Genomic DNA, 17,929 nt, shown 5'->3' on the forward strand with positions numbered 1-17,929 from the left:
ATGAACATCACAACCAGGTAAATATACTATTCTCATCAATACTATCAGCATGAACATCACAACCAGGTAAATATACTATTCTCATCAATACTATCAGCATGAACATCACAACCAGGTAAATATACTATTCTCATCAATACTATTTGCATTGAAAACCACCAAAGGTGAACTATAACACAGTCAGGGAGTACAGCACATATACACAATGTGCACAACAACAGTATTGCTCTTCAGTCCCCAAAGCTAACCCAATGACTTTAGCTTAGTGGGCTAACAAGGTCGAGATGTGTCCAATGGATGACGCACAAGTAGTACAAGTCACTGGAGGTCAGGTATCAGTGACGTACATGGAGCACTTTCAATATGGGAATGTAGTGTTCCATTATACACCCACCACAACGATATCAGTAGAAAACAGCAGGGTAGGTACACCTCAACCTGCTTTAGGTGCTGTCTGTCTGTCTGTCTGGCTGGCTGACTGATGGGAATGTATTGTTCCATTATACACCCACCACAACGATATCAGTAGAAAACAGCAGGGTAGGTACACCTCAACCTGCTTTAGGTGCTGTCTGTCTGGCTGGCTGACTGATGGGAATGTATTGTTCCATTATACACCCACCACAACGATATCAGTAGAAAACAGCAGGGTAGGTACACTCATCAACCTGCTTTAGGTGCTGTCTGTCTGTCTGGCTGACTGATGGGAATGTATTGTTCCATTATACACCCACCACAACGATATCAGTAGAAAACAGCAGGGTAGGTACACCTCAACCTGCTTTAGGTGCTGTCTGTCTGGCTGGCTGACTGATGGGAATGTATTGTTCCATTATACACCCACCACAACGATATCAGTAGAAAACAGCAGGGTAGGTACACCTCAACCTGCTTTAGGTGCTGTCTGTCTGTCTGGCTGACTGATGGGAATGTATTGTTCCATTATACACCCACCACAACGATATCAGTAGAAAACAGCAGGGTAGGTACACCTCAACCTGCTTTAGGTGCTGTCTGTCTGTCTGTCTGGCTGGCTGACTGATGGGAATGTATTGTTCCATTATACACCCACCACAACGATATCAGTAGAAAACAGCAGGGTAGGTACACCTCAACCTGCTTTAGGTGCTGTCTGTCTGTCTGTCTGGCTGACTGATGGGAATGTATTGTTCCATTATACACCCACCACAACGATATCAGTAGAAAACAGCAGGGTAGGTACACCTCAACCTGCTTTAGGTGCTGTCTGTCTGTCTGGCTGGCTGACTGATGGGAATGTATTGTTCCATTATACACCCACCACAACGATATCAGTAGAAAACAGCAGGGTAGGTACACCTCAACCTGCTTTAGGTGCTGTCTGTCTGTCTGTCTGGCTGACTGATGGGAATGTATTGTTCCATTATACACCCACCACAACGATATCAGTAGAAAACAGCAGGGTAGGTACACCTCAACCTGCTTTAGGTGCTGTCTGTCTGTCTGGCTGACTGATGGGAATGTATTGTTCCATTATACACCCACCACAACGATATCAGTAGAAAACAGCAGGGTAGGTACACCTCAACCTGCTTTAGGTGCTGTCTGTCTGGCTGGCTGTCTGTCTGTCTGTCTGTCTGTCTGTCTGGCTGACTGATGGGAATGTATTGTTCCATTATACACCCACCACAACGATATCAGTAGAAAACAGCAGGGTAGGTACACCTCAACCTGCTTTAGGTGCTGTCTGTCTGTCTGTCTGTCTGGCTGACTGATGGGAATGTATTGTTCCATTATACACCCACCACAACGATATCAGTAGAAAACAGCAGGGTAGGTACACCTCAACCTGCTTTAGGTGCTGTCTGTCTGTCTGTCTGGCTGGCTGACTGATGGGAATGTATTGTTCCATTATACACCCACCACAACGATATCAGTAGAAAACAGCAGGGTAGGTACACCTCAACCTGCTTTAGGTGCTGTCTGTCTGTCTGTCTGGCTGACTGATGGGAATGTATTGTTCCATTATACACCCACCACAACGATATCAGTAGAAAACAGCAGGGTAGGTACACCTCAACCTGCTTTAGGTGCTGTCTGTCTGTCTGTCTGGCTGGCTGACTGATGGGAATGTATTGTTCCATTATACACCCACCACAACGATATCAGTAGAAAACAGCAGGGTAGGTACACCTCAACCTGCTTTAGGTGCTGTCTGTCTGTCTGTCTGGCTGACTGATGGGAATGTATTGTTCCATTATACACCCACCACAACGATATCAGTAGAAAACAGCAGGGTAGGTACACCTCAACCTGCTTTAGGTGCTGTCTGTCTGTCTGGCTGGCTGACTGATGGGAATGTATTGTTCCATTATACACCCACCACAACGATATCAGTAGAAAACAGCAGGGTAGGTACACCTCAACCTGCTTTAGGTGCTGTCTGTCTGTCTGTCTGGCTGACTGATGGGAATGTATTGTTCCATTATACACCCACCACAACGATATCAGTAGAAAACAGCAGGGTAGGTACACCTCAACCTGCTTTAGGTGCTGTCTGTCTGTCTGTCTGTCTGGCTGACTGATGGGAATGTATTGTTCCATTATACACCCACCACAACGATATCAGTAGAAAACAGCAGGGTAGGTACACCTCAACCTGCTTTAGGTGCTGTCTGTCTGTCTGTCTGTCTGGCTGACTGATGGGAATGTATTGTTCCATTATACACCCAGCACAACGATATCAGTAGAAAACAGCAGGGTAGGTACACCTCAACCTGCTTTAGGTGCTGTCTGTCTGTCTGTCTGTCTGGCTGACTGACTGATGGGAATGTATTGTTCCATTATACACCCACCACAACGATATCAGTAGAAAACAGCAGGGTAGGTACACCTCAACCTGCTTTAGGTGCTGTCTGTCTGTCTGGCTGACTGATGGGAATGTATTGTTCCATTATACACCCACCACAACGATATCAGTAGAAAACAGCAGGGTAGGTACACCTCAACCTGCTTTAGGTGCTGTCTGTCTGTCTGTCTGACTGATGGGAATGTATTGTTCCATTATACACCCACCACAACGATATCAGTAGAAAACAGCAGGGTAGGTACACCTCAACCTGCTTTAGGTGCTGTCTGTCTGGCTGACTGACTGATGGGAATGTATTGTTCCATTATACACCCACCACAACGATATCAGTAGAAAACAGCAGGGTAGGTACACCTCAACCTGCTTTAGGTGCTGTCTGTCTGTCTGGCTGACTGATGGGAATGTATTGTTCCATTATACACCCACCACAACGATATCAGTAGAAAACAGCAGGGTAGGTACACCTCAACCTGCTTTAGGTGCTGTCTGTCTGTCTGGCTGACTGATGGGAATGTATTGTTCCATTATACACCCACCACAACGATATCAGTAGAAAACAGCAGGGTAGGTACACCTCAACCTGCTTTAGGTGCTGTCTGTCTGGCTGACTGATGGGAATGTATTGTTCCATTATACACCCACCACAACGATATCAGTAGAAAACAGCAGGGTAGGTACACCTCAACCTGCTTTAGGTGCTGTCTGTCTGGCTGGCTGTCTGTCTGTCTGTCTGGCTGGCTGACTGATGGGAATGTATTGTTCCATTATACACCCACCACAACGATATCAGTAGAAAACAGCAGGGTAGGTACACCTCAACCTGCTTTAGGTGCTGTCTGTCTGGCTGGCTGTCTGTCTGTCTGTCTGTCTGGCTGACTGATGGGAATGTATTGTTCCATTATACACCCACCACAACGATATCAGTAGAAAACAGCAGGGTAGGTACACCTCAACCTGCTTTAGGTGCTGTCTGTCTGTCTGGCTGGCTGGCTGACTGATGGGAATGTATTGTTCCATTATACACCCACCACAACGATATCAGTAGAAAACAGCAGGGTAGGTACACCTCAACCTGCTTTAGGTGCTGTCTGTCTGTCTGTCTGTCTGGCTGACTGATGGGAATGTATTGTTCCATTATACACCCACCACAACGATATCAGTAGAAAACAGCAGGGTAGGTACACCTCAACCTGCTTTAGGTGCTGTCTGTCTGTCTGTCTGGCTGGCTGACTGATGGGAATGTATTGTTCCATTATACACCCACCACAACGATATCAGTAGAAAACAGCAGGGTAGGTACACCTCAACCTGCTTTAGGTGCTGTCTGTCTGTCTGTCTGGCTGACTGATGGGAATGTATTGTTCCATTATACACCCACCACAACGATATCAGTAGAAAACAGCAGGGTAGGTACACCTCAACCTGCTTTAGGTGCTGTCTGTCTGTCTGGCTGGCTGACTGATGGGAATGTATTGTTCCATTATACACCCACCACAACGATATCAGTAGAAAACAGCAGGGTAGGTACACCTCAACCTGCTTTAGGTGCTGTCTGTCTGGCTGACTGATGGGAATGTATTGTTCCATTATACACCCACCACAACGATATCAGTAGAAAACAGCAGGGTAGGTACACCTCAACCTGCTTTAGGTGCTGTCTGTCTGGCTGACTGATGGGAATGTATTGTTCCATTATACACCCACCACAACGATATCAGTAGAAAACAGCAGGGTAGGTACACCTCAACCTGCTTTAGGTGCTGTCTGTCTGGCTGGCTGTCTGTCTGTCTGTCTGTCTGTCTGTCTGTCTGTCTGTCTGTCTGTCTGTCTGTCTGGCTGACTGATGGGAATGTATTGTTCCATTATACACCCACCACAACGATATCAGTAGAAAACAGCAGGGTAGGTACACCTCAACCTGCTTTAGGTGCTGTCTGTCTGTCTGTCTGTCTGGCTGACTGACTGATGGGAATGTATTGTTCCATTATACACCCACCACAACGATATCAGTAGAAAACAGCAGGGTAGGTACACCTCAACCTGCTTTAGGTGCTGTCTGTCTGTCTGTCTGTCTGGCTGACTGATGGGAATGTATTGTTCCATTATACACCCAGCACAACGATATCAGTAGAAAACAGCAGGGTAGGTACACCTCAACCTGCTTTAGGTGCTGTCTGTCTGTCTGTCTGTCTGGCTGACTGACTGATGGGAATGTATTGTTCCATTATACACCCACCACAACGATATCAGTAGAAAACAGCAGGGTAGGTACACCTCAACCTGCTTTAGGTGCTGTCTGTCTGGCTGTCTGGCTGACTGATGGGAATGTATTGTTCCATTATACACCCACCACAACGATATCAGTAGAAAACAGCAGGGTAGGTACACCTCAACCTGCTTTAGGTGCTGTCTGGCTGTCTGACTGGCTGGCTGTCTGGCTGACTGATGGGAATGTATTGTTCCATTATACACCCACCACAACGATATCAGTTGAAAACAGCAGGGTAGGTACACCTCAACCTGCTTTAGGTGCTGTCTGTCTGTCTGTCTGACTGATGGGAATGTATTGTTCCATTATACACCCACCACAACGATATCAGTAGAAAACAGCAGGGTAGGTACACCTCAACCTGCTTTAGGTGCTGTCTGTCTGTCTGGCTGACTGATGGGAATGTATTGTTCCATTATACACCCACCACAACGATATCAGTAGAAAACAGCAGGGTAGGTACACCTCAACCTGCTTTAGGTGCTGTCTGTCTGTCTGGCTGTCTGACTGGCTGGCTGTCTGGCTGACTGATGGGAATGTATTGTTCCATTATACACCCACCACAACGATATCAGTAGAAAACAGCAGGGTAGGTACACCTCAACCTGCTTTAGGTGCTGTCTGTCTGTCTGGCTGTCTGACTGGCTGGCTGTCTGTCTGACTGATGGGAATGTATTGTTCCATTATACACCCACCACAACGATATCAGTAGAAAACAGCAGGGTAGGTACACCTCAACCTGCTTTAGGTGCTGTCTGTCTGTCTGTCTGTCTGGCTGACTGATGGGAATGTATTGTTCCATTATACACCCACCACAACGATATCAGTAGAAAACAGCAGGGTAGGTACACCTCAACCTGCTTTAGGTGCTGTCTGTCTGGCTGGCTGTCTGTCTGGCTGGCTGTCTGGCTGACTGATGGGAATGTATTGTTCCATTATACACCCACCACAACGATATCAGTAGAAAACAGCAGGGTAGGTACACCTCAACCTGCTTTAGGTGCTGTCTGTCTGGCTGGCTGTCTGTCTGGCTGGCTGTCTGGCTGACTGATGGGAATGTATTGTTCCATTATACACCCACCACAACGATATCAGTAGAAAACAGCAGGGTAGGTACACCTCAACCTGCTTTAGGTGCTGTCTTTCTGGCTGTCTGTCTGTCTTGCTGGAGGTCTGGCTGACAGATGGGAATGTATTGTTCCATTATACACCCACCACAATGATATCAGTAGAAAACAGCAGGGTAGGTACACCTCAACCTGCTTTAGGTGGTGTCTGGCTGGCTGGCTGACTGATGGGAATGTATTGTTCCATTATACACCCACCACAACGATATCAGTAGAAAACAGCAGGGTAGGTACACCTCAACCTGCTTTAGGTGCTGTCTGTCTGTCTGGCTGACTGATGGGAATGTATTGTTCCATTATACACCCACCACAACGATATCAGTAGAAAACAGCAGGGTAGGTACACCTCAACCTGCTTTAGGTGGTGTCTGGCTGGCTGGCTGACTGATGGGAATGTATTGTTCCATTATACACCCACCACAACGATATCAGTAGAAAACAGCAGGGTAGGTACACCTCAACCTGCTTTAGGTGGTGTCTGGCTGGCTGGCTGTCTGGCTGGCTGACTGGCTGACTTCTCTCCTGAGAGAGACAGAAGAAGAGAGGAAGGGAGGGAGCTGCCTGTGTGGAAGGGGTGTGGTAGCTTCATGCCAAAATACACCCACCCTGGCTGTTACATAACCATTCCTACCTCCCTCAACCCCTCTTTCTCTCTCTTTCTCTCCCTCCCTCCTGTCTCACACCCCTCCTTTCCCTGCCTCTTTTAGTCTCCCTCCTCCCCTGTCTCTGTCCATCCCTCCCTCTCCCTTCTCCATTCTGTCTCCCTCCATCTCTCTCTCTCTCCCTCCTCCCCTGTCTCTGTCCATCCCTCCCTCTCCCTTCTCCATTCTGTCTCCCTCCATCTCTCTCTCTCCCTCCTCCCCTGTCTCTGTCCATCCCTCCCTCTCCCTTCTCCATTCTGTCTCCCTCCATCACTCTCTCTCCCTCCTCCCCTGTCTCTGTCCATCCCTCCCTCTCCCTTCTCCATTCTGTCTCCCTCCATCACTCTCTCTCCCTCCTCCCCTGTCTCTGTCCATCCCTCCCTCTCCCTTCTCCATTCTGTCTCCCTCCATCTCTCTCTCTCTCCCTCCCTCCCTCTGTCTTCATCTCTCATCCACCCCCTCACTCCTTGACGACATGCAGAGGAGTCGGTTCTCTCATTTCTGAAGACTCTAAAAATAACAGAGGGATGTGGGGAGAGGAGGAGAGGAGGACAGGAACTCACCGAGAGAGAAGCGGGAGCAGACTCCTGTTACACAGCATTTTCAGCTCTATTCCTGTATGAATTCACACTCATGCACACACCACACACACCAACAGCATTACACACACCACACACACACCACACACACCAACAGCATTACACACACCACACACACACACACCACACACACCAAAAGCATTACACATACCACACAGACACACACACACACACACACACACATACACCAAAAGCATTACACATACCACACAGACACACACACCACACACACACACACCACACCTCACCACACCACACCACACCACACCACACCACACCACACACACACACACCACACACTCCAACAGCATTACACAATGGTCTCTCTTGGCAGAGGCAGAGGTGGTGTGTGTTCTGCAGTAGATTTGTAAGTGTTGTTCCAGGGGGTTGTGTTCTAGAACTGAACGTGTATGTGTTTGCCTCTTTGGTAACAGGGCTTACTGAAACTTCATTTGTTCAATCCCCTGAGGGAAGGATTACATGACATGTGTTAAGAGCATACAGTGAGGATATGACCTTCACTAGATGTCCTTCTGTTACTTGTAGTCTTCATTCGGAGTTGCTGTGTATGTGTGTGTGTGTGTGTGTGTGTGTGTGTGTGTGTGTGTGTGTGTGTGTGTGTGTGTGTGTGTGTGTGTGTGTGTGTGTGTGTGTGTGTGTGTGTGTGTGTGTGTGAGGGAGATACATCTCTGACTCAACAGCATTCATCTTTCACATCAATGGTAGCATGACTGAGAGGCTCCCCTATTAGCATGTATATACAGCATGTATGTGTGTGTGTGTGGGGGGGGGCTTACGGATTTATATTCAGTAAACATTCAAAGATAAAAACAAGAGAACTACAAAGAGAGGAGGATGGAGATGGAGGGAGATAGAAGGTGAAGAGAGGGAGAGAGAGGAGGGGTGGAGAAAAGAGAGGGGAGAGAGAGGGATGGAGAAAAGAGAGGGAGAGAGAGGGATGGAGAAAAGAGAGGGAGGGAGAGGGATGGAGAAAAGAGAGGGAGAGAGAGGGATGGAGAAAAGAGAGGGAGGGAGAGGGATGGAGAAAAGAGAGGGAGAGAGAGGGATGGAGAAAAGAGAGGGAGGGAGAGGGATGGAGAAAAGAGAGGGAGAGAGAGGGATGGAGAAAAGAGAGGGAGGGAGAGGGATGGAGAAAAGAGAGGGAGGGAGAGGGATGGAGAAAAGAGAGGGAGAGAGAAGGATGTGCAGGCAGGGAGGTGCAGGTATCTGTGAGGGAGGAAATGAAAGACAGGAAGGAGAGATGAAAGGGTAAACAGGTGAGAGGAGAGGAGAGGGAGGGAGGGAGGGAGATAGAAGGTGATAGGAGGAAGATGAACATGGAGGGAGTTAGAAGGTGATAGGAGGAAGACGAACATGGAGGGGGATAGATGGTGATAGGAGGAAGACGAACATGGAGGGAGATAGAAGGTCATAGGAGGAAGACGAACATGGAGGGAGATAGAATGTGATAGGAGGAAGAGGAACATGGAGGGAGATAGGTGATAGGAGTGAGATGAACATGGAGGGAGATAGAAGGCAATAGGAGGAAGACGAACATGGAGGAAGATAGAAGGTGATAGGAGGAAGAGGAACATGGAGGGAGATAGGTGATAGGAGTGAGATGAACATGGAGGGAGATAGAAGGCAATAGGAGGAAGACGAACATGGAGGAAGATAGAAGAGGAACGTGGAGGGAGATAGAAGGTGATAGGAGGAAGACGAACATGGAGGGAGATAGAAGGTGATAGGAGGAAGACGAACGTGGAGGGAGATAGAAGGTGATAGGAGGGAGATAGAAGGTGATAGGAATATGGAGGGAGATAGAAGGTGATAGGAGGAAAACGAACATGGAGGGAGATAGAAGGTGATAGGAGGAAGACGAACATGGAGGGAGATAGAAGGTGATGAGAGGAAGACGAACATGGAGGGAGATAGAAGGTGATAGGAGGAAGACGAACATGGAGGGAGATAGGTGATAGGAGGAAGATGAACATGGAGGGAGATAGAATGTGATAGGAGGAAGATGAACATGGAGGGAGATAGAAGGTGATAGGAGGAAGATGAACATGAAGGGAGATAGAAGGTGATAGGAGGAAGATGAACATGGAGGGAAATAGAAGGTGATAGGAGGAAGATGAACATTGAGGGAGATAGAAGGTGATAGGAGGAAGATGAACATGGAGGGAGATAGAAGGTGATAGGAGGAAGATGAACATGAAGGGAGATAGACGGTGATAGGAGGAAGATGAACATGGAGGGAGATAGAAGGTGATAGGAGGAAGATGAACATGGAGGGAGATAGAAGGTGATAGGAGGAAGACGAACATGGAGGGAGATAGAAGGTAGGAGAAACATATCAAATAGAGGAGATGTTTTTTATTGACCCATCCCCTCTTACAGCTTTTTACATATAAATTGTACTCACATTTCATATACAGTACATGTTACTTTTATACACAGTAATTACACAACAAAAGCATTATCATACATGAAATAGGTTGAATATTTACATAATGAAAACTCCCTTCAGCCCAGCATCCCACATAGTTCTTGACTTAATTTCTCTCATGAATGATTTGATTTCTCTAAAGAGAAACGGCCCGTTGATCTCACAAAAAAAGAAATACATGGAATTCAAGTAATTGAACCTACGTTGGGCAATTGGTTATTTAATAAACCCCCAAAATAAGGACATCTGGGTGAATCAGTCAGCACTAGATCTCATCCCCTCCTCTCTTCATCCCCTCATCTCCTCCACCATGCCTGCCAGTGGAGGAGGGGGGCTCTGTTCTTCTCCTCTTGTTTTCTTCTCACACTGAGCTGATCCATGGAGAGATATTGATCATAGGGAGATGGGAGTGTCTGGTAAATGAGACAAAGAGCGAGAGGGAGATGGAGAGAGAGAGAGATGGAGGGAGACAGAGATGGAGAGAGAGAGAGATGGAGGGAGAGAGAGATGGAGAGAGAGAGAGAGATGGAGAGAGAGAGATGGAGGGAGAGAGAGATGGAGAGAGGGAAGAGAGAAACACAGGATTAGAGGAGAAGAAAGAGTGTCTTGGCTAGCCTTTATGTTTTCTGTCTTTGATACAAATTGTACTGGTGATCACAGATACACACACGTGATATTGATCAGATTGTGTATGTGTGTTTGTGTGTGTGTGTGTGAGTGTGTTCATGCACTAATCGCTCTTCGAACCAAGCACAATCTTCCAGACAGAAAATGGCTGCACCCTCCCTCCCCTTCGGTCTCTCTGAAAACAATAACATGACATTTTAGGCCAGTGTTCATATTGTCTCTTTTCTCGTTTTCATTGGTTAAAGCTACGCGCCACTGAGCTGGATCTATCTCACTATATCAAGTTGTGTAGCTTGTTGTGTTGTGTTGCGGTCTATGTGGCAGGTTTGTACAGGTGTCTCAGTACTGAAGCTGTGTTGGTTGTCTGCAGTTTCATATTTTTCAATTGTTGAAGGCAGCATTATAATACCAAAATAACCATATCTTGCTGTCTTCATTCTTCCATCTCTTTAAACGTGTTTCTCTCTCTGAGTTCTGTTTCTTTTGCATCTTGTCTCCCCATCCAGCCGGAGGAGCTGACTAACGTGTTGGAGATCAGTAACATTGTGTTCACCAGTATGTTCACCCTGGAAATGATCCTCAAGCTGACCGCCTTTGGCTTCTTCGCCTACCTGAGGAACCCCTACAACATCTTCGACGGCATCATCGTCATCATCAGGTCGGGGGGCCTGCCCAACACGACCACAGAATGTTACCAGAACGTTACAGGAATGATGTTACAGTTACCATGTCAGAATGTCACAGCTCTGGGATGTCAGTTGGAATGTTAGAATGATGGATAATGTATTGGGCGTTGAGTTGGCATTGGAAGATTCTGACAGCTGAATGTCACAGCTCTGGGATGTCAGGTGGAATGTTAGAATGATAGATAATGTATTGGGCGTTGGGTTGGCATTGGAAGATTCTGACAGCTGAATGTCACAGTTCTGGGAATGTTAGATGTCAGGTGGAATGTTTGGATGGAATGGATGTATTGGGCGTTGGGTTGGCATTGGAAGATTCTGACAGCTGAATGTCACAGCTCTGGGATGTCAGGTGGAATGTTAGAATGATAGATAATGTATTGGGCGTTGGGTTGGCATTGAAGATTCTGACAGCTGAATGTCACAGCTCTGGGATGTCAGTTGGAATGTTAGAATGATAGATAATGTATTGGGCGTTGGGTTGGCATTGAAGATTCTGACAGCTGAATGTCACAGCTCTGGGATGTCAGTTGGAATGTTAGAATGATGGATAATGTATTGGGCGTTGGGTTGGCATTGGAAGATTCTGACAGCTGAATGTCACAGCTCTGGGATGTCAGTTGGAATGTTAGAATGATGGATAATGTATTGGGCGTTGGGTTGGCATTGGAAGATTCTGACAGCTGAATGTCACAGCTCTGGGATGTCAGTTGGAATGTTAGAATGATAGATAATGTATTGGGCGTTGGGTTGGCATTGGAAGATTCTGACAGCTGAATGTCACAGCTCTGGGATGTCAGTTGGAATGTTAGAATGATAGATAATGTATTGGGCGTTGGGTTGGCATTGGAAGATTCTGACAGCTGAATGTCACAGCTCTGGGATGTCAGTTGGAATGTTAGAATGATAGATAATGTATTGGGCGTTGGGTTGGCATTGGAAGATTCTGACAGCTGAATGTCACAGCTCTGGGATGTCAGTTGGAATGTTAGAATGATGGATAATGTATTGGGCGTTGGGTTGGCATTGGAAGATTCTGACAGCTGAATGTCACAGCTCTGGGATGTCAGTTGGAATGTTAGAATGATAGATAATGTATTGGGCGTTGGGTTGGCATTGGAAGATTCTGACAGCTGAATGTCACAGCTCTGGGATGTCAGTTGGAATGTTAGAATGATGGATAATGTATTGGGCGTTGGGTTGGCATTGGAAGATTCTGACAGCTGAATGTCACAGCTCTGGGATGTCAGTTGGAATGTTAGAATGATAGATAATGTATTGGGCGTTGGGTTGGCATTGGAAGATTCTGACAGCTGAATGTCACAGCTCTGGGATGTCAGTTGGAATGTTAGAATGATAGATAATGTATTGGGCGTTGGGTTGGCATTGGAAGATTCTGACAGCTGAATGTCACAGCTCTGGGATGTCAGTTGGAATGTTAGAATGATAGATAATGTATTGGGCGTTGGGTTGGCATTGGAAGATTCTGACAGCTGAATGTCACAGCTCTGGGATGTCAGTTGGAATGTTAGAATGATAGATAATGTATTGGGCGTTGGGTTGGCATTGAAGATTCTGACAGCTGAATGTCACAGCTCTGGGATGTCAGTTGGAATGTTAGAATGATGGATAATGTATTGGGCGTTGGGTTGGCATTGGAAGATTCTGACAGCTGAATGTCACAGCTTTGGGATGTCAGTTGGAATGTTAGAATGATGGATAATGTATTGGGCGTTGGGTTGGCATTGGAAGATTCTGACAGCTGAATGTCACAGCTCTGGGATGTCAGTTGGAATGTTAGAATGATGGATAATGTATTGGGCGTTGGGTTGGCATTGGAAGATTCTGACAGCTGAATGTCACAGCTCTGGGATGTCAGTTGGAATGTTAGAATGATAGATAATGTATTGGGCGTTGGGTTGGCATTGGAAGATTCTGACAGCTGAATGTCACAGCTCTGGGATGTCAGTTGGAATGTTAGAATGATAGATAATGTATTGGGCGTTGGGTTGGCATTGGAAGATTCTGACAGCTGAATGTCACAGCTCTGGGATGTCAGTTGGAATGTTAGAATGATAGATAATGTATTGGGCGTTGGGTTGGCATTGGAAGATTCTGACAGCTGAATGTCACAGCTCTGGGATGTCAGTTGGAATGTTAGAATGATGGATAATGTATTGGGCGTTGGGTTGGCATTGGAAGATTCTGACAGCTGAATGTCATCTGGGATGTCAGTTGGAATGTTAGAATGATGGATAATGTATTGGGCGTTGGGTTGGCATTGGAAGATTCAGCTGAATGTCACAGCTCTGGGATGTCAGTTGGAATGTTAGAATGATGGATAATGTATTGGGCGTTGGGTTGGCATTGGAAGATTCTGACAGCTGAATGTCACAGCTCTGGGATGTCAGTTGGAATGTTAGAATGATGGATAATGTATTGGGCGTTGGGTTGGCATTGGAAGATTCTGACAGCTGAATGTCACAGCTCTGGGATGTCAGTTGGAATGTTAGAATGATAGATAATGTATTGGGCGTTGGGTTGGCATTGGAAGATTCTGACAGCTGAATGTCACAGCTTTGGGATGTCAGTTGGAATGTTAGAATGATGGATAATGTATTGGGCGTTGGGTTGGCATTGGAAGATTCTGACAGCTGAATGTCACAGCTCTGGGATGTCAGTTGGAATGTTAGAATGATAGATAATGTATTGGGCGTTGGGTTGGCATTGGAAGATTCTGACAGCTGAATGTCACAGCTCTGGGATGTCAGTTGGAATGTTAGAATGATAGATAATGTATTGGGCGTTGGGTTGGCATTGGAAGATTCTGACAGCTGAATGTCACAGCTCTGGGATGTCAGTTGGAATGTTAGAATGATAGATAATGTATTGGGCGTTGGGTTGGCATTGGAAGATTCTGACAGCTGAATGTCACAGCTTTGGGATGTCAGTTGGAATGTTAGAATGATGGATAATGTATTGGGCGTTGGGTTGGCATTGGAAGATTCTGACAGCTGAATGTCACAGCTTTGGGATGTCAGTTGGAATGTTAGAATGATAGATAATGTATTGGGCGTTGGGTTGGCATTGGAAGATTCTGACAGCTGAATGTCACAGCTCTGGGATGTCAGTTGGAATGTTAGAATGATGGATAATGTATTGGGCGTTGGGTTGGCATTGGAAGATTCTGACAGCTGAATGTCACAGCTTTGGGATGTCAGTTGGAATGTTAGAATGATGGATAATGTATTGGGCGTTGGGTTGGCATTGGAAGATTCTGACAGCTGAATGTTCCCGATGGTTTCAGTTGGGATCAGAGGGGAAATTAGAAAACCTTGCTGTCTGGATTTGTGTCTTCTATTTTCTTCTCTTCCTTTCTCTGCCTGTCTCACTCATCTTTTCTCCTCTCTCTCTCTCCCTCTCTCCTCCCCTCTCTCCTCTCCCCTCTCCCCTCCTCTCCCCTCTCCCCTCTCCCCTCTCCTCTCCCCTCTCCCTTTTCTCCTCACTCCTCACTCCTCACTCATCACTCCTCTCTCCTCTCTCCTCTCTCCTGTCTCCTCTCTCCTCTCTCCTCACTCCTCACTCCTCTCCTCTCTCCTCTACTCCTCACTCTTGTTTCCTCACTCCTCTCTCCTCTCTCCTGTCTCCTCTCTCCTTTCTCCTCACTCCTCTCTCCTCACTCTTCTCTCCTCTCTCCTCTCCTCTCTCCTCTCTCCTGTCTCCTCACTCCTCTCTCCTCACTCTTCTCTCCTCTCTCCTGTCTCCTCTCTCCTCTCTCCTGTCTCCTCTCTCCTCTCTCCTCACTCCTCTCTCTCTCTCCGGTCTCCTCTCTCCTGTCTCCTCTCTCTCCTCTCTCCTCTCTCCTGTCTCCTCACTCCTCTCTCCGTCTCCTCTCTCCTCTCTCCTCACTCCTCTCTCCTGTCTCCTCTCTCCTGTCTCCTCTCTCCTGTCTCCTCTCTCCTGTCTCTCACTCCTCTCTCCGGTCTCCTCTCTCCTTTCTCCTCACTCCTCTCTCCGGTCTCCTCTCTCCTCTCTTCTCTCCTGTCTCCTCTCTCCTGTCTCCTCTCTCCTGTCTCCTCACTCCTCTCTCCGGTCTCCTCTCTCATCACTCTTCTATCCTCTCTCCTGTCTCCTCTCTCCTCTCTCCTGTCTCCTCACTCCTCTCTCCTCACTCCTCTCTCCTCTCTCCTCTCATCTCTCCTCACATCTCTCCTCTCTCCTCTCATCTCTCCTCACTCCTCACTTCTCTCTCCTCTTTCCTCCCCTGTTCTCTCTTTCTGCATCCATCTGTTTCATCCCTCCATCCATCTCTCCCTCTCCTCTCCAGTGTGTGTGAGATCATAGGTCAGTCTGATGGAGGTCTGTCTGTCCTGAGGACCTTCAGACTGTTGAGAGTGATCAAGCTGGTGCGCTTCATGCCAGCGCTACGCAGACAGCTGGTGGTGCTGATGAAGACCATGGACAACGTGGCCACCTTCTGCATGCTCCTCATGCTTTTCATATTCATCTTCAGGTATAGGCATGTGTGTGTCTGTCCCCACTCCCTGTCTGTCCCCTCCCCTGTCTGTCTCCTCTCTGTGTCTGTCCCCACCCCTGTCTGTCTCCTCTCTCTGTCTGTCTCCTCCCCTTGTCTGTCTCCTCTCTCTGTCTGTCTCCTCTCTCTGTCTGTCCCCACTCCCTGTCTGTCCCCTCCCCTGTCTGTCTCCTCTCTCTGTCTGTCTCCTCTCTCTGTCTGTCCCCTCTCCCTGTCTGTCTCCTCTCTCTGTCTGTCAGCTCTCCCTGTCTGTCCCGTCCCCCTGTCTGTCCCGTCCCCCTGTCTGTCTGTCTCCTCCCCTGTATGTCTCCTCCCCTGTCTGTCTCCTCACTCTGTCTGCTCCTCTCTCTGCCTGTCTCCTCCCCTGTCTGTCTCCTCTCTCTGTCTGTCCCCCCCCTGTCTGTCTCCTCTCTCTGTCTGTCTCCTCCCCTGTCTGTCTCCTCTCTCTGTCTGTCTCCTCCCCTGTCTGTCTCCCCCCTGTCTGTCTCCTCTCTCTGTCTGTCTCCTCCCCTGTCTGTCTCCTCCCCTGTCTGTCTCCTCCCTGTCTGTCTGTCCCTCCCCTGTCTGTCTCCTCTGTCTCTGTCTGTCTCCTCCCCTGTCTGTCTCCTCTCTCTGTCTGTCTCCTCCCCTGTCTGCTCCTCTCTCTGTCTGTCCCCTCCCCCCTCTCTGTCTCCTCCTCCTGTCTATCTCCTCTCTCTGTCTGCTCCTCGCTCTGTCTGTCCCCTCCCTGTCTGTCTGTCTCCTCTCTCTGTCTGTCTCCTCCCCTGTCTGTCTCCTCTCTCTGTCAGTCCCCTCCTCTGTCTGTCTCCTCTTTCTGTCTGTCCCCTCCCCTGTCTGTCTCCTCGCTCTGTCTGCTCCTCTCTCTGTCTGTCTCCTCCCCCTGTCTGTCTCCTCCCTCTGTCTGTCTCCTCTCTCTGTCTGTCTCCTCTCTCTGTCTGTCCCCTCCCCCTGTCTGTCTCCTCACTCTGTCTGCTCCTCTCTCTGTCTGTCTCCCCCTCTCTGTCTCCTCTCTCTGTCTGTCTCCTCTCTCTGTCTGTCTCCTCCCCCTGTCTGTCTCCTCCCCCTGTCTGTCCCCTCCCCTTGTCTGTCTCCTCTCTCTGTCTGTCTCCTCTCTCTGTCTGTCTCCTCTCTCTGTCTATCTCCTCCCCCTGTCTGTCTCCTACCCCTGTCTGTCTCCTCTCTCTGTCTGTCTCCCCCTGTCTTTCTCCTCTCTCTGTCTGTTTCCTCCCCTGTCTGTCTCCTCTCTCCCTCTGTCTGTCTCCTCCCCTGTCTCCTCTCTCTGTCTGTCTCCCCTGTCTGTCTCTCTCTCTGTCTGTCTCCCTTCCTGTCTATCTGTCTCTCTGTCTGCTCTCGTCTGTCTGTCCCCTCCCCCTGTCTGTCTGTCTCTCTCTGTCTGTCCCCTCCCCCTGTCTGTCTCCCTCCCCTGTCTGTCCCCTCCCCTGTCTGTCTCCTCTCTCTGTCTGTCCCCTCCCCCTGTCTGTCTCCTCTCTTGTCTGTCCCCTCCCCCTGTCTGTCTCCTCGCTCAGTCTGTCTCCTCCCCCTGTCTGTCTCCTCTCTCTGTCTGTCTCCTCCCCCGGTCTGTCTCCTCTCTCTGTCTGTCTCCTCTCTCTGTCTGTCCCCTCCCCTGTCTGTCTCCTCTCTCTGTCTGTCTCCTCTCTCTATCTGTCCCCTCCCCCTGTCTGTCTGTCTCCTCTCACTGCCTGTCCCCTCTCTCTACCTGTCTTCTCTGTCTGTCCCCTCCCCCTCTCTTCCTCCTCTCTCTGTCTGTCCCCCCCCCCGTCTGTCTCCTCTCTCTACCTGTCTCCTCTCTCTGTCTGTCTCCTCTCTCTGTCTGTGTGTGTGTGTGTTGTCTGTGAGGGTAGTAATGTAGAGGCTAGTCTCCTCTCTCTGTCTCCTCTCTCTGTCTGTGTGTGTGTTGTTTGTGAGGCTAGTCCCCTCTCTCTGTCTGTGTGTGTGTTGTCTGTGAGGCTAGTCCCCTCTCTCTGTCTGTGTGTGTGTTGTCTGTGAGGCTTGTACCCTCTCTCTGTTTGTGTGTGTGTTGTCTGTGAGGCTAGTCCCCTCTCTCTGTCTGTGTGTGTGTTGTCTGTGAGGCTAGTCCCCTCCAGCTTCAGAAGAGCAATGGCCTTCTTGTTTGAGTGACAGGACTATAAGC

The 17,929-nt window shown here is 48.3% G+C and overlaps 1 protein-coding gene across 1 annotated transcript in view; it reads left to right on the plus strand.

Moving 5' to 3' along the window:
- The window catches only part of LOC124027421 (voltage-dependent T-type calcium channel subunit alpha-1I-like), a gene marked incomplete at its 5' end in the record, with an annotated part of 44,717 nt that overhangs the window by 25,472 nt on the left and 1,316 nt on the right, over positions 1-17,929 (plus strand). The window contains 2 exons of the mRNA XM_046339850.1: positions 11,067-11,218; positions 15,571-15,756. Coding sequence (XP_046195806.1) covers positions 11,067-11,218; positions 15,571-15,756 — 338 coding nt within the window. The remainder of the gene's footprint in view (positions 1-11,066; positions 11,219-15,570; positions 15,757-17,929) is intronic.

Source organism: Oncorhynchus gorbuscha, unplaced genomic scaffold (assembly GCF_021184085.1).
Source record: "Oncorhynchus gorbuscha isolate QuinsamMale2020 ecotype Even-year unplaced genomic scaffold, OgorEven_v1.0 Un_scaffold_3202, whole genome shotgun sequence".
In the NCBI taxonomy this organism is placed as follows: Eukaryota; Metazoa; Chordata; class Actinopteri; order Salmoniformes; family Salmonidae; genus Oncorhynchus; species Oncorhynchus gorbuscha.